General features: G+C 44.7%; 1 protein-coding gene across 1 annotated transcript in view; it reads right to left on the bottom strand.

The window, feature by feature from the left end:
* Positions 1–2785: 2785 nt before the first annotated feature.
* The window catches only part of Prep (prolyl endopeptidase), a 112771-nt gene continuing 97762 nt past the window's right edge, over positions 2786–17794 (bottom strand). The window contains exons 11-15 of the mRNA XM_004637457.2: positions 13784–13920; positions 11356–11450; positions 8547–8678; positions 5979–6135; positions 2786–3532 (exon numbers count right to left, since the gene is read on the bottom strand). Coding sequence (XP_004637514.1) covers positions 3238–3532; positions 5979–6135; positions 8547–8678; positions 11356–11450; positions 13784–13920 — 816 coding nt within the window. The 3' untranslated portion in view covers positions 2786–3237. The remainder of the gene's footprint in view (positions 3533–5978; positions 6136–8546; positions 8679–11355; positions 11451–13783; positions 13921–17794) is intronic.

Below are 17794 nucleotides of genomic sequence, written 5' to 3' on the forward strand. Positions count from 1 at the left end.
TTCAGGGTCTAGCCGCTAGCGCCACTGCCCGGCCTGACCTCTTCCAGCCTAGGGACACAAAGGTCACACATTTTTAAGGTTGTATGAGGACAACTATTCATACCCATATACCATGCTTAAAACAATGGCACAACATAAACACTCCGCAAATGAATTTATCACTCATCTCCTTCATTTGCAGCGTCCATCGGAGGTAGCCTGGATTTTCCTTCTCTACCTTCAGCCCTTGCAGTAGGAATGGATGCAAAGTCTGGCTGAATACTGCTCAGTCTGCAGCCTCTGTCCTCAGGCCACCGGCTGGGCCCCCCTGACAATCTGATCTTCGCCTCTTTACAGACCCCGGCACCAATCACAGTCTAAACCATCTGTGTGCATCTTCACCACCCCTCCTGGGAACGAGGTATGTGTTCCGATCTGCGGAATGCTCCCAGGTTGCTGAGAGTCTGGGAAATGTGGAGACTGGTGACACCGTTCCTTATTTGAAATTTATAACCTTTTTATATGAGTAGCAACATTTGTGTATAGCTGTTTAAACCTTGTTCAGGTATTAAGAAGCATGCATAACTGCGGGTTTTATAGTATTCTAGGTCTGAAACACTGAGCTTCATAAATACAACTTTTCTCTTACTAAGGAGACACGCTGTGTCGCGTATTCCACAAGGCCTTGTGCCAAGGCAGAGCGCTTGTACAGCAGTTACAACTTGTCCCCCAGAACACCAGTGACCAGCAGGAGACAAAGCTGGCAGCAAATGGAGAAGGCCTGAGGTTCCAGGAAGGGCCTGTTTAAGTCAGCCTTTCTGCTGTCAGGATGAAATACCTGACGCCCCAACCTGAAGAAAGGTGCGTCCTGGCTCAGTGCCAGAGGTTTGAGTCCAGGGTTGACTGGCTCCAAGGTGGGAACCATCATGGGAGACACCAGTAGACTTGTGCTATTCAGGAAGCAGAGCTAGAGGCCAGGTACAGTACGCCCAGGCCATGTCCCCGTAACTCACCAGACACGCCCACAGGGGCTCTCCTAATCTAGGTGTCTCTCAAGCCACTCAAGATGACAAGATTAATCATGACAGGGCCCAAGTCTTACTTCCAATACTCAAAAACATAACTCCCAGTTTGTTTGGCAGTTTTCCTACTAAAACCGAGATACAGAAATTAGGTTGGAAAAAACTCAGAATTGGAGGCCAATTACATGCTTGGCACTCAGGAACACACTTCTTCGTTTATTCTGTACCATCACTAGCTACCAAATGATAGAGGTGGGATTTGAGCCCACTTGAGGGCCTCCCTGGGCTCAGACATTACCCATGGTGCCTCCACTTTCTGCTATTAAGAGATCTCAGTGAGCAAATATCAAGGTTATGTAAGAAAAAGGCTGCTCTTGCCTTCCTGGGCAAATGCGTTCATTGCCTTTTTCTGCCATGCTGGTCAGAGGTTACAATGAAGTTAGTGTCACATCTCTCTGAGTACATGGTGCAGTAACCAGTCTTGGCATGCACTGCTAGCTCGCGGCGTCGTTTTATTCCTGCAAAGTTCTAGTGAGTCAAACGTCCAAGGACAGTTGCATTTTGCACAGTATTTAAACATGCAGTGACAGAAAAATGTGATTCTAGAAGAGAAAAACCAAACCATGTCCACCTTTCTGTTGTGCTTGGGATATAGTGATACTTGACAGAAAACTGTGTGTCTGAGTTTTGTTTTTGTGGTACTGGGGGTTGAACTCAAGGCCTTGTACGTGTTAGGTAAGCGCCGCACCACTGAGATATACCCCAGGTTCTGGTGTGTCTTTTCTTTTTGGGTACCAGGACCTTGCACTTGCCAGGCAGGCGCTGTGCCACTGAACTATCCCCAGCCCTGGAGAGTGCTTCAAGAAAAGCACTTACGTATAAAATTTGGAAAGTAGGGATTAACTATAAATATAGAAGTTACTGACATAAATCTTTTAAGCTATTTTATATAAAGTTAAGACACTTCATACAAAATGTTTTAATCACATCTGATAAGGCAAGATAAATTAAAAACTTCTAATTTAGACATGTCCCAAACTGATATACAAAGGAACAGTTATTTTAAGCTGTTCATGTACCTGCCTTGAAAAAACACTTTTATGGATGGAAGTCTGAGGAATGGTAGGTTTCCTTCTTACAGATACTTGGGGAATGGGATAAACCACAACTGTTTTCTCTCTCACTTTCAAGCTGACTACTTCTGTCTCCAGGGAGTGTCTGTAGGGGGGAGAAACCTTGGGAAACGCTGAAATTTCTGACTGCCATATAAGCTTGGATAATTGTGCCTGTTTGGCTATTTTCCTCACATGGCCTTTTAGTTTCACGCCTTAGGCCCTCTGCTTCCCACGAATACTCTGCAACCAAAATAATACAGTCAAACATGTGCACAACCTGAATTCCCAGGCCACGGATTTTTGAAAAGGGGCCTTGCCAACCAGAAGAGCCTTGATCAAGCTGTTCCCTGACTGAGTCGATGATGGCTAAGACCACTGACCACTTTCAATCCCTTTACTGCCAAACACGGGAGCTCGCATGGATGCACTCTACTTCGTTTTTTTTTTTGGTGGAACCGGGGATTGAACTCAGGTCCTTGCACTTGCCGGGGAAGCGCTTATTCCACTGAGCCATCGCCCCAGCCTGAACTCTACTTCTTGTCAGTGCTAACATTCCATAATCACCTGCTTGGGAATCAGCTTGCTGTACAAAGGTGAAATGTTTACTCTCAAAGTCAGCTGCTTCTCAAGGGATGTCCTTCAATCAAAGGAACCAAAAATACTCCCATCTCCCGCTCTTAAATAGCATTTATTAGTATTGCAATGAAGTCTCTTGCATGAGAAGAGTTCTCACATTTATTAAGGATATACAGGTTATGGTTATAGAAGCGATTCCACTGAGTTGCTGTCGTAAGAGTGTACCCAACTATGACCCTTAGTGCAGCAATGTAGTATTCACAACATGATTGGGGTCACGGAGCTATTTATCCACGCATGCCTTTTTTTCTTTTCTTTTTAAAATACTGTATGTGCCTGGATAGGGTGGAAAAAGAAATGCCAAGGGCTTGCTAAAAAGAAGACTAAAAAAGATAAAATTCCCACGGTGTAGTTCTGTTCCACCGTCGTCTGAGTGCGGACAGCGCTGCCACAGGGGAGCAGTGCACCCCATGATTTCTTGGTCAGGACGGTGAGAAGGCCCTTGAGGCGCTGAGCGGCTGGCAGGATGGAGCAGGCGTCTCCGCTTATGGAATCCAGCTGATGTTTAGGCACCGCGCGATGAACGCAAACATGTCTGAGACTTCTTCGATCACTTTGGCCGTGGGCTTGCCCGCCCCGTGGCCTGCCTTGGTGTCCACGTGGATGAGCAGGGGGTTGCTCTGCTTCTGGCTGCGGCCCAAGGTGTACTGGAGAGTGGCGATGAACTTCAGGGAATGGAGCGGGACCACGCGGTCATCGTGGTCAGCGGTGAGTAGTAGCATGGAAGGGTACTGGATGCCATCCGCCTCCGGCAGCTTCACGTTATGCAGGGGAGAGTACCTGCGAGGCAGAGGCACTCTGGTGAGGCTGGGGGTCAAGCAGAGCTGCCTGGCAGGGCACAGAGTCAGCCTTGAACAAATGGAAACCCAGGGCGTACTGCACCCTTCTGCCCCCTCAACACCTAACAGCCTTTATTCCAAGCATTGTGATCTTACGAAGCACATGTCGTCACCAGGCCTAGAGTGCGGGAAGAATGGCGGGCTCCCACCGCCCAGCAAAAAGAAAGTTTATGCCCAATGAAGACAAAAATGCTAGTAGAAACTCAGCCCTCGAAGCACTTAGTAAATGTCCAATGTAAGTTTGGAAAAGGGGCTTGAAAAATAGAAACACTATGACTTCAATGGTGACTGAGACTAGTTAAATAAGAGAAATAGCTGGATTTTTTTTTTTTTCTTTAAATGCATTTGGTACAAGGACTTACTATGCAGCTTGGACTTGGAGTGATCCTTCTGTTTTCAGCCTTCCAGTGCTGGGATTACAGGCATGCACCACCATGCCCAGTCTCCGGCTGGCTCAGCCTTACCTGGGGACGGGTCTGGTGTGACAGGTGGTGCTGGGGATCAAACCAGGGTCCCTGTGCTTGCCTAAACAGGCGCTTTAGTCTGCTGAGCTATCTTGCCAGCTCAAGTGTGATGTTTTCTAAAGTGTTTAATATTAATGAACATAACTGTTTTAGTAGAATTGTAATTCTTAGGGTAAACAGTGAAAACTATACATTTTTCTCAGTTTACCAAAGTGGAGCTGAAACATGCTGGGGCTTGCTTTCCCGAAGTGGAATATGGTGGACACTGACGGATCTGTTTTGTGACCAATGCCACCTCCACAAAAGGGCCACTTCTATGCAGAAACAGGGGTGACAAATGCTACTAAAATGCTCCCCCCTTGGAGATTTATAGGCAACATTACAGATGTGGAGCTGTTCTGGGAAGGAACAACTATTGGGCTTTGTGGATCCCAGCCTTTCCTATGCTAGGAGGCCCAGATCTTATGCAAAGAAACACCTTTCTGGTTGGGGATTCGGGGGCCATACCCAGGAGTTCCCAGGATGGCTAACAGGCTGGGCTCTGAGTTTGTTTACTAACAGCAGGTAAGAGGAAAATAAGCCTGGGACATCAGATTAGAAAATTACAGTTTGAAATAGGAATAACAGAGGGAAAAATATTTTCAACTTTTTCTTTTTTAGTTTCAAATTCCAGAAGTACTAGGTTTTGTGTAGTACTGTTACTTTCAATATACAATTAACTCAAAATTTTCAAATGAGTTTAAGTAGGACTTTGTCTCCTTGGGGATACTTTTCTAAGTTAACTTTACACTGTGGTTGCAAATCTATAGCACACGTGCTGCAGAGGGCTGTTACTACTGAAAGCTCTAAAAGGCTCCCACCATGAATAGCAGCATCTGTGGGTACACAGCGTTCCTCATGTGTGACAATAAGGCCATTGAATCACTTAGAAGGAACGGCTTTTAGAGGGAACTTTTTATTTCCCTTAGAGGATTCAGTAATTTCTAAGTACATCATTTAAAAATTCACTCATTTTAATAGTGTTTCTAACAGAATGGGCCATAAAAAGCAATATTAAAAACTTGGTGAAATATTTTTATCAAATTATAGTTTATTTGAGAAGACTGGGAGGGGAGACAAGCTCCTTGTGCCAGTCTGGGGTTATTCCTAAACACTGAAGATAAATAATCCCAAACCTCTTATTTGTAGGAAGAATAAAGAGAAGTTTAATGCTTGTCATTTACTGTTACTACTAAAATGGCTAAAGGGACATGAATAAGGGACATTATATAGTCTTCTTTTTAATTTCCTTACTTGTTGATTTAGAAAAGGAAATCTTATATGGAGTCTAATACCTTTTTTATATTCATTTCTGACTGCTATAGTAACAGGTCACCATCAATTTAGCAGCTTCCAATACCAGACATCTGCACGTTAGCATTTTGATCTGGCTCATCTGGGTTCTCTTCTCTGGGTCTCTCAAGGCTAAAATAAGGTGCTGTTAGCTGGGAGCTTATTGCAAAACTCTAGAGAAAAAAAAGTGCTACCACACTCAGGCTGCAACAGAATTTACTGTCTGGCACCCTAGAGGACTGAGGCCTTTTTTTCCCAGTGGCCCTGGGTCAGGAGTTGGTATTAGATGTAGTGTGCCTGGCTCCATCTGCGAGGCCCACTTACAGCACAGCCTGGGGTAGCTCTTGCCTAGAAAACCAAGGACAACAAGACTGCAGGGCCATCTTTACATCTCTGGCTGTCCTACTGTGGTTTGCTGTAGAATCGAAACAAGGAAGACAGGAAAGTCTTCCCATCTTTTTTCTATGGTAAATTATATGCCAATAAAAGACACCAAAGGAGGGAAAACATCAAAGATTACTTCTGCTAAGCTCCATATTATGATATCAAATCATTAACAATATATATATGTCAATATGACTCAAAACATACTTGACAAGCCATTCAAAGTGTTGTTTGCTGTCTGAGCACCCGTAATCGGTGGTCCAGGCATGACCGATGGTGTATTTATGGAACTTAAGCATGTCCATAACTCCAACTTGGGCAATAACACAGCCAAAGAGGTCAGGACGCTGATTTGCGCAAGCAGCTAAAAGCAAGGATAGAAAAGAGAGGCAGCCTGTTATTAAACATCTAAATAAACAGCAAACAGCACGTACTTTCCCAACCCCGTCTACATTTATCCTGAACTCACAGGGAGAAGCATCACAACCCCAGCCCTGGCTTCCGATGTATCCACAGGTGGGAGGCGGGACTTCCCAGCAGCAGAGCTTTACTCTCCAGAGCGACTCTCAACAAGGGAGTGATACTTCATTCTGGAGAACCTGTGGCCCCTTCTCCCATCCCACTTGCATTCACAGGTGATGGGGACTTGCTCAGGACCTCAGAACAAGCCAGAAGCAAACCAGGTCTGAAATGCCACTCAGAGTTTTTACCAGTATTGTCACGTCTTCCTGTCCTGTTTTTATATACTTCTGAGTACACTTGAATCTTCTTGGTCATTCAATGACCAAGGTATTATTTGCCACGTACCTTGCAGTAGGATGGGGCATATATGAGTGAATAAAATGAAACTCGATGGGGAAGATAAAGACGTGAACAGGCCATCACACAAAGCATGGAACTGCTGCTGCTGGCATCATTTAGTGCTACTAAGGTGAGGAGCTGGGCAATCTAATGCAATATAAAGCAGTCAGGGAGGCCTTGGGAGGAAGTGTCATTAAGGCTGGTGCAGCCACAAATTAGTCAAAAGATCTGGACTTTTCCTGCCTTTGGCCAAAAACCACAGTCCCACTCCTGTTTTCATTCCAAGTTACAGACTCTTGACCTTAACTCTGGAAACCTGGGTATTCTCACTTGGGGACAGGAGAGTGGGGAAGCTGTACTTCTAAAGTAAGCATCCCAGCATCTTGACGGGGGAGCCCCATCGCGGTGCGCTCCTTTAAGGGACTTGGTCTATCCATAGGCATAAGCCTGGGTTGTGGATGTAGCTCAGGGATGCATGCGCAGCATGTGCAAGGTCCTGCGTTCCAACCACTGTGTTGAAAGCAGACAAAGCAGGCACAAACCAAAACTCCCAAAACATAATAGAATTATTGAGTCAGGGCACTGCAACAAAGTTCTCCCATTACTGGAATCAGATGGCACCTGCAATGTCCTTTTTCTTTGTAAGACTTGTACAAAATCCTTATGCAAATTTATCTGGTTCAATTTCAAAATACAGAGTATGAACTCATCTACCCACTCCCAGTACTGTGTCACAGGTCCAAGCCCCAGTATCCTCTCGACTGCTCTTTGTTCCTGCCAGGCCAAAGGCTTTTTGTTCCACACAGCACAAAGAGCTCTTTGGCGGAGGCGTGGGTCCCCCCTAGTGAGCCCCCAGCACTCCCTAGCTCCCAGCTCTCACCTGAACAGCCTGCCTGAGCCTCATAGCCTTGGCTCATGTCCGCTGCCTCCATTCCACTAGAGCGAGCCTATAACAAACCTTTCCTCTAAACTCAGCTTGAGGGTGTCAGGCATTTTGTTCCAGCAATGAGAAAAGACTGTGTTTGTACATGTGCTACTCTCCACATGCATCCTAAGTGCCAGTGGGTGCAGGACCCAGCAAGCAAGGTCCAGGTCTGCCACACATAAATATTATAAAGTGCTACTGAGAGAAGTAAGATTTCATTAACTCCTGAGAATCAGAAAACCTTACATAACAGTCATGCCACAAGGAAGTAAAAGGACCCAGAATCAGAGTGCTGGGCTCAAACTCCGGCATCATAATTTTCCAGCTCTGTGACACTGGAAAGGACTTTAACCTCTGTTTCCTCTCAAATGCGACACGAATAGGATGTGTCCCTCTCACAAGCTGGATACACATGGGCTCCGGGACACCAGGTGCTCAGCAAGTGGAAGCCATTCACATGACCAACTACTATTTCATCAGTATTCTCTTTGTGTCTACCAATATTCCCTCTTCAATTCTACCTCAGTATCCTCAGCATTGAGCATCACACAGCACAGGTTTCCAACAACTGTAGTGTGAAGATCTTATCTTACAAATCCTGGGTAATAGGACTTGTTTCACAGGTAGCAGAACTTCTCTGAATAACACAACTTGTCTGGGGCTTAACCCTGTGCGGGCTGAACCCTAAAAACCTGTGGACCCAGTTGCTGGGGGAGAAGCGCTCAAGGCAGGGTGTGGAACTCATGCATTAATTCAGTATGATGTGTGCTCTGCTATCTTTTTCCATGTCATTTATTGGGTGCCCAAATGGATTTTGCCTACCCCAGCCCCTCCACCCCAGGCAGGGTCTTGCTAGGTTGCCCAGGGCTGGTTTTGAACTTTCAGTCCTCCTGCCTGAGCCTCCTGGAGAAGATGGAGTTAGAGGCACACGCCACCACACCTGCTGTGTTTCTCTTTGCTCCCTCTGTACACTGGAGCTGGCTATGGAGAGATCCTGAAATCCCGCCTGGGTCACCTAGCGAGTACAATGAGTCAGATCCTGTTCTCACCCACTAGGAGGCCTCCGTTTGAACCTCCATTTATCGTCAGCCTCTTGGGAGATGTATAACCTTCCCTGATCAGATACTCAGCGGCACACTGGAAGTCATCAAAGCAGTTCTGTTTGTTAGCCAAGATGCCACCTAGAATGTACCAAAGCGAGAGCTAATTAACAAAACACAAACACAAAAGAGTAAGAAATGACAACAGGGTACAATTTCAACTACTGATCCACTTAATGATCATAGTCCTAAACTACATTTAAAGAAATGCCTCAATTTAAATTTTATGTACTGTGGACATCTATTACCAACACCACAATTGCTAACCTACATGGTAAATTTTTATTTTGTTAAAGACCTCTAGAATTTGAAAGGCAAGATCCCAAAGAGAACAGACTATTTTTTTTTTAAAGGTGAGAAAATATGACATCCAAAAGAGTCTCTATTTTGGAGAAGCTGCATAGCTTGCCCCTCCAAGTCCTTGCAGCCCACATCGCCAGGACAGCTGCTAGGGTTACGCGTGCTCCGTGTCCCCTTGAGGACAAAACTTACCCTCCTCTCCGTAGGAGTTTGAAATGGGTAAGTAACGATCTAGTTTTGCCCAGTTACTAATTTAGGTAAAAAGCAGAAATTGGGTGGTGTGGCAGAGCTTCAGTAGAGCACATCAGTGTTTTTAAGTTCTTAAATTAAAAAATTTCACGTGTCTCCCCAGGGAAGTCTGAGAGTAATCGTTTGTAAGTGACTGTCATGTATTACATAGAGAAGTAACTTAAAGAGGGTCACAGAATATCTAGAAGACCAAATGCCACAGGCATGTCCTCCGAGCAACAGATGTCTGAAATAACTGTCTCTGAGATGAACAGAAAGCAGACACAGATCCAATTAGATATTTGTGATTAACCACTGCTGCAGAAATTCAATTAAAGATGAAGCAGTGCTACTGAAGGAATTTTTTCATATCAAAACAAATGTTATTAAGATTTGCATAAGCAATTATCAGTGAATTAGAACTGCTAGGATTACTTAGTTTCCAAGAATAATATCATTTAGGGTATGTGACTATATTTTTAAAAGGGTATTACACTTTAAACCCACTGAGCAGAATGGAATTTAAATTTATCAATGTTCTGTGTGTTAGGCTGTAACTGGAAAAGGCTCGTTTGGGGCTCTTTTGCTGCCTCACTTTTATAAATCGGTCTACTTTAGCCTTAGTCAAGCTCCAACCTGTCTCCTCCAAAGGCTTTGAGTTGGTTCTAACTAATAAAAAGGTGAGAAAAAGAGGCAGGCAGGACAAGGGAATCCTCTGAGTCAGATCATGGTGGTGTCTGATGACCGGAGGGCTTAGTGCAGCCAAGTCCAGTTCTCCGGGAGAAGGCCCCAGGGTCAGGGTCTGTGCACGGGGTGTGTGCTAGTCTATGTAACTGCGTGCCAGGGAGGCAGGAAATTAGGGTCCAGACAGTGTAGGAATTTAGGATGCAAATAAAACACACGTTATGTGGAAATGTTATACTTATTTTATCTGTCAGCCTTTCATACCAGTTTCATGGTATGATTATTTTTTTTAAAAAATCAGCTCAAAATGATACAAAGAATTCCACGTAGCTTCCAATGCGATAAGAACTCCTGGTCTCCAGGGAGGACACTGTACACTGAGCTGCTCACTGAGCAAGCCAGGAGCACTCGCGCTCTCTAAAGTGACCCAGCAGTCTGGCTTTTGATGTTGGCACATTCTAGTCATCCAGACTAGGCCTGGGCCTTTCCTGCATCTTGTACCTAGTGGGGACTTAAGGAGGTGTCATTACAGGTTCATCTTCATCCCTACTAATCAGATGTGATGTAGAAAACCAGAGCCTCAGGCACAGATGAACAAGGGACCCTGCTCTCTGATGTACCTGTCACAGGAAGAGACTGCTCTCACTTGGGGACCCACCCCAAGCACCGGAGCCACCCCTGTCCAGCAGGTGTTATAACTGGCCGCTAATGAGAGCAGGGTACAGGGGGAGGGTACAGTGGGAAGAAGCGGAAGTGCTGTCCCTTTTCCCCTCCCCCAAGGACACTGCACCAAGGTGAGTGAAGGACACTCTCCTCAGCCCATTAATTTGTCTATGGATTCAATTCTAGCTATGAAAAAGCTTTGTCAAGGGCAAGGTTCTACATATAAAGAAATGGCAGAGGCAAGACTTTATCACTTTATAAAAATCTGTGACCTCTGGGGTACGAAGCTGAGGACTATTCAACCAGAATACAAGCTTCAGGCAGTCAGAGAACAGAGCCCGCAAGAAATCCCAGAAACAAATGACCGCAGTCTGTGTCTACCACACGACAGAGTTGCAGTGGTGGTAGGGGGACAGTAAGTACTTCTCAGCAATACGGGGAACAAGGAGCTGCCCCCAACAGCGATGGGAATGTTGTAAGACTCCTCTTTCAGGTGAAGATGTGCTTTGAAGTCCATTTCAGGAGAGCCCAACAATGCTAAACTGTGAAAAGAAGGCTACCGGGAGACCAAATATATACCAACAGGCTTCCTCCTGATGCCGATCAATAAGAATGCATTTTAAGCATTACTAAAAATCCCAAATTGTGATTTTGGTCTTATGGGGAATGATGCTCAACTATCACAGACTACAAAGGCAAATAAGAAAAGCGGACTTGATTCTAAAGGAGGAAGGCTACCTGTGGTGTGCTGGAAAATATTCTTGTTTTTCCTTTGGCTACTCCTTTCTGCTTCTCACTCTGCAGCTCATTTAAACAGAAGGATCGGCACATCCTGAGGTTTGGCTATGCCAGACCTCAGTTTCTGTAGAGGAAAGAACCCTACCTTTATGCCACGTCTCTCCGTATTCACCACCACCTCTGATGTTGGCCACTGCGAGGACACCGCCCATGTGTCTCACAAAAATGAGCCTGGACACACTGAGAAAAGTGGAGACAGTTAACCTTCAGTGACGCATGTCAATGAGCACCGTGCTCTTTTGCTCTATCATAAGACAAAGCAAATGTATCCCTGAGAACACTCCAGAGATAACAGCCCAATAACATTCATTACTTGGTGACACAAAAAATATAACATCTGATTAATGTTCACCTAACAAAGCTCATCAATATATCTATCTCTCTTTTCCACAGTGGTAAATAATCACGTAATTCTTGATGCAGACAGAGATAATACTGGAGGCCTGCATTCCACACTGGTTCTTTGAGTCAATGATTCTAGGCAACCAAGTGCCAGCCTAGCATACACAGTGCTGGGCTCACAGTGCATGCGACAGTGGCCCTGCTCTCATTTTGTTGGTTTCTCCAGAGTGTTTGAGTTGGCACAAAGCTCTTTCTGGAGCATGGATTTTCAGCATGTTTTCCATTTCTGAAGAAATTTCAGATGTTAAAGTGACAGTGTGGGAGGGAAAGAGGAGCAAGTACAGACCATACAACAAGCGGAGCGTGCACAGGCCCTCGCACAGTGCTTTGTGAAAACCAAGGAAGGCACAGCACAAAGCTTGAAAAAAGACCTCCCAACCATTTTTTAAATTGTGGCCCTAAGAGAACTGAGTGACATTTTCTATTTCTTGTAAAAATTGACTTTGAGAATTATTTTTGAGAATTTTTTTATTCTGCCTTTGAGGAATGAGGGCAGTGGATGGCTCACGTAGAGATGAGGGTCCGAACCTCAACCCGAACTCATATGGTCACCGCAAAGAACCAACACTGCAATTAAACCTGAATACTGAGCTTTAGTTCAGAAATAATAACTCTGCATTAACATATTTTATCTTAGAGGCTTGGTAAGTTCTTGCTGCATAAATAAACCAAGACCACAAGTTTCAGCTACAGAGGTGCAGGAGAACTGGTGTGGTCTCGATCCCCGTCGGGACCCAGGCAAGAATGGCGCTTCAGGCACACGCCTTTGTCACTCACTGGCTGACACCTGCTTGCCGTCCTCCACTCAAACCTTACTCTACCTGAACCTGAAGCCTGTAATTTTACCACTCTGAGTGATAAACAGTGCTACCCAATGACATGTTTTACCCTGGAAGAAACAGGCTAATTTAATGAAGCAAAATCAACTATTTTGCATTTTTATGTTGCTAATGTCAGAATATGACATACGACTTTACCACCTACATATGCATCCACCTGGATGTGCTAATGAGATGACACGTCTCACCACCTGAGAAGCCTGCTTGTGGACTGTTCTCTCTCAGCCGGGGTTCCGACTATGCCTGGACCGGTGCCTGGGACACGGCACTACAGAGTGGCCTGAATGAATAGCACCCCTTATGACGTTATACCACAGTGGCCTCAGTTTAGTCATATGGAGAAGTCACACATAACTACACCAGGAAATATTACTCTGTATCAGGATTTTATAGAACATCCACCAATTCGTCACTAACAGAGATGAAATCAAACTCTAGCCAAATGTTCACTGTAGTCTACAATTTAGTTACAAACCACTTGAGAGTAGGGATTGTGTTGCATCCTTCATTAAATCTAAAATAATGAGCCATTCCAGTTACTGAGTGTTCAAAGCAAAGCAACAACTTTCTTACAGCCAGCTCTGAGACATCTAGTTGAATCTGTCTTGAATTTACAGCAGCTACCTGGTAGTCACTAGTCCACAAAACTCTTCCCAAACAGAAAAGATTCTTAATAAATCTGTGCATCAAATTTTACAGGAAATTCTATTTAGAAGATGGCTTTCAGCGGACTGACTAGGCAATGTCTTGTTTTTATGAAAAATGCTCAATGAAAATTCCATTTTATATTTGGAGTGGGCTATTAAAATCAATTGTGAAAAAAATGACTCTGGATACATACACCACCAGTATATGAATGTAGTTTCATCTCCCTGCACATAAGTTATACATAAAATAATCACAGAAACAATGAACAAAGAACAACTTAAAATAAATGAATAGAGGCTTCAGAAAATATATAACGGCTGAATAATAAGATAGCTTCAACTGATGCTAAGCTCTTGTAGTCATACATCTATAGTTTCAACATCTAGTTCTCGATGCTGCTGAGAAAAAACAAAAACTAAACAAGATTAGCTTGCAATAGTACTGTGATTCCTGAGACAAAATTCAGGTAGTTATGACATAATCTTGCCTTTCTACACAAACACCAAGAAGAAAACACATAGTTAAGTATAATAGAAGAACATGATTTAGTAGACAGGGCTTTGCTCTTTGCCACTTTGAGGAAAGGAACCAAACGCCAAGTTGCAACGGTGTTTGCACGCTTACCTGTAGTTGGGGGTAATGGATATGTTGAAGCCCCCGTAGCCATACAAGAAAGCAGGATGTGAGCCGTCCAATTTTATAGCCTTTTTATGGACAATGAACATTGGAATCTTTGTGCCATCCTTGCTAGGGTAGAAAATCTAGAACAAAAGAAGGCATGGTACTTTAGACTTCGCACTATTTAGAAAATATCTGCACGTTATTAAATGGCAAAAAGCAACAAGCAGTAAGTCTTCTCTTCAGCATGGACAGTGGCACAGCTAAAATCCAGCAGAACTCAGTAAAGGGCGATATGATGGGAAGCATCTTTCTGTCCTATGAAGACGGTGCAGAGTAGTGAAAAGATCAAGGGTCTGTGAACAGGGGGGATGATCTGAACCCTTGTTCCACAGCTACTTAGCGAGGTGCCCGGCTGGTCATTTTTCCTCTCTCAGCCTCAGTTTCTCATCAAAATGCAGCTATCGCACCCCATCTCAGGGCATCTGTGGGGCACATAAGAAAACAGGGACCGTGGTGTCCACAGTCCTTTCTCACCCTTCAGCAATGTGAAGTCAGACCGTGCCTCCCCACCCCACAATCCAGGGAGACCTCGCATCTTAAAAACTCATTTCCCTCGATTAATAGGTATTTCAATATATGTGCTAATTTTATTTATAATGCTAGTTTTGCTTCACTCCTTGAAAGTTTTGTGCTTTTATCTGTATCTTCTTGGGCCGGGGAGATGGCTCAGTAGAATAAGCACTTGCCTGGCAAATGCAAGGGCCTGAGTTCAATCCCCGCCCCAAAAAAGACTTGGGTATCTGTATTTTCCTTATAAGAAACTTGTCTCTCAGCATCTACTTTGGAGACAACGATACCCAGTATGTTACCTATTATTTTGTTATGAAAATTTTATGTTTTCATAAAAAAAACATTTCACATTCACTTTCCCTTCTAAAGGTTAAGATACTGAGTGCAGCTTCAGTTTTTTATGTTCAGCTGTTACACAATGTTCGCTCACAGTGCTGAGGAGGAATAGGGAAATCCTATTATTCCTTGTTCAAGATGTTTGCTCTGTTATTGATAGTTGAGACTTACCAAACCATCTCCACTAAGTTCAGTGAACATTTCCATATTCATTACTTTTTTGGATAGAGCATTAAGAGAGAATAAGGGAACATTAAATGCTATTTAAGTGATAAGCCACAGAGCAAATGATAAGCCCTAAGAAGGTGACCATGGCTTCTTCCAGACAGAAAGGCTGGAAAGAGGTTTCTCTCTGGGGAAACATGGTGTCTTTACATAGCCGACAGTGCAAATGTGTTCCGACTCATGAACATCCTGCCGACCTCCCACGTGACAGCCGAGTGCACAGGCCTTTATGCTCTGTGTGGCTGGGAACCTCACGATATCCCAAGCTTTCGGTGGCAGCAGCTCTGCTCCAGAACGCAAGTTGCCACACAGAGTCCTTGGAAATATGCAACAGGGGTAGGGAGGGGAGGGGAAGTGGGCTCAGAGGTGGGCATTATAGGACTGAGATTAGCGCCTTCAGGTCTGGCTGTTTCTTGAAACCTGTCAAGAAAATACTAGTTTCTCATTTTGGAGAAAATACTTAAGAGATATAGTATATTAGCAGTTCAGAAACCATGAAGAATATGCAGCCAAGTTCAAATTTATCAGACAGGGCATTTCTACTTAAAGACACGGCACCAGTTAGCAGCCACTGATCGAGTGTAACTGGGGGGCGGGGGCAGAGGTGACGTGGAGGAAGAGGATCTGTTCTGAAGACTCCACGGGGGCCGATGAGCAGAGACATGGCCCTCCACATCTGAGCTGGGAAGAGTTCAGGGCACATCTGACATCTCAGGCAATGGCATCATCAAAGGAGCCAGAGAGAAACTATCTCATGACACTGGCGGAGTCATCTGCTCAAAATGGTGTTTGCGAGCTGGGGAGACAGCTCAGTGGTCTAAGCGCCTGCCTGGCAAGTGCAAGAACCCAGGTTCGCTCCCCAGTACCACATGCCGTGGTGGCCCTGGAACCCCAAGAGTGCCATGCTGGCCACTGAAATTGATTGTGGTGGTGCACACATGTAATCCCAGCGCTGGGGAGGCTGAGACAGGAAGATCACTGTAAGTCTGAGCTGCACAGTGAGACCCTGTACCAAATAAATAAATAAAAATAAAAAAATAAAAATAAATTTAAAAAAAGTTGCTCGCTCCAGCAACCTTCTAACTGTGGGTCTCATCACAAGTCCCTGCCTGGCTCACCCCCTGGGCTGACTGCTTCTCATACTCCCCTGTCAACACACCAACTAGTCAGGGCACTTCTGGTGTCCAGGGACTGACTCTCGGCCCTTTCATGTGTCTGTTTTTTTTTTTTTTTTTTTTTTAAATCTTTTATTTATTTGGTACAGGGTCTCACTGCGCAGTTTGGACTCATAGTGATCCTTGTCTCAGCCTCCCCCATGCTGGGATTACAGGTGTGCACCACCATGCTGGTTTTGGTGGCTGGCATCGTGAGGGGCAGGCACAGCAATGTGGTATGAGAGATCAAACCCGGGTCCTTGCACTTGCCAGGCAGGCACTTAGACTGCTGCTGAGCCAGCTTCCAGCCCTCCTTGTGTTTTTAAAGTGCTCTGTCTCTTGCTGCTTCCTGACTCTTCCACTCCCCGATACCACCTTTCCTGCACCACCTGTCAGATATCCACCACTCTGTCACCTGGCTCTAGAACCAAGGCATCCATTCAGTGCACCAAGCAAAGTGCCAAGCACCCCTAAGTGCAGAACCACACCCAGGCCGTAAGCGCTCTGGCTCTGATACCAGAACAGGACTCCACAATACTCTGAACTATCCAACACTGGAAATATAATTCTACTGTGGGAAAGAAAATACATTAAAAAGACTATCACTTTACACACACAGGTAAAATACTTATGTCTCTCTATATCCTACATATGTTTATGAATTCTATTAAACATCTCTAGGTGTGTGTGCATTCTATGGCATTCCTGTTTATACAATAGCAATAACTGATATTAAATCTAACTTCAACTCTTCATTAACAGGAAAACAGAACTCTGAATCTTTTGGAAACTATCAAAAAGAATCCATGTGGGCATTTTGGAAGCAGCCCAGGCATCTTCCGTCATGTGCTTCCTGGTGCTTTTCCTTAAGGGACACTTGGCTCCTCTTGAAGCTACTTGCCTAGGTTTGGAGAAGCGCACACACTCCTTGCTTTCATTTTTTCCCCCAAATGTCACCAAAAAGCTCGACATCAGCCAACGCTGGTGGTTTTGAACCTTATTGGGTAGGCCTTGGCATTTATAAAGGACCTGTTAAAAATGTAATTTCTGGGGCTAGTGAGATAGCTCAGTGGACTAAAGTGCCTGCTTAGGCAAGCACAGGGACCGTGGCTTGATCCCAACACCACATGCCACTGAGAGCCCCGCCCCCAGGGGACGCTGAAAGCAGGAGGATCACTATGAGTCCAAGCTGCATAGTGAGACCCTGCAAGCAAATACATTTTAAAAAAGAAAGTAATGTCCTAGACTTCCCCCTCCAAGATGCTGACCCCACAGGTCGAGCCCCCAAACCTGCAGATTCAGCTCATCTCCTGATGTTCAGTGGCAGATGGACCTGTGCTCAAGATACGAGCCACCCAGTAGCTTCCATTACTCCTGTTATGACCAATTAATAGAAACTAAAATCAGGTATTTTCCCACAGTCCTTGGCAACATCAATATGGGACTCTTTACATTTATTTTACCCAGTTCTCCTGTGATTTCCCTCAGGGACAATGAAATTGATGACCTGCCAAACACCTTATAGTTGCTAGCCTGTGGCTTATTCAATCCATATGCTGTGTCTGTGATGTGCCAGGCCTCATAGAGACAGTAAGGTAAACAGGAATGGATAAAGCATATGTGATATTTGTGCACAATGGAGTACTGTTCTGCCACTGAGAACAAATTTGAGGTATCCTGTAGGAAAGTGGATGCTCCCCGAGACCACCATTGTGTATGACAAAAACCA

The sequence above is a fragment of the Octodon degus genome, unplaced genomic scaffold (assembly GCF_000260255.1).
Source record: "Octodon degus isolate 3935 unplaced genomic scaffold, OctDeg1.0 scaffold00090, whole genome shotgun sequence".
NCBI lineage: Eukaryota > Metazoa > Chordata > Mammalia > Rodentia > Octodontidae > Octodon > Octodon degus.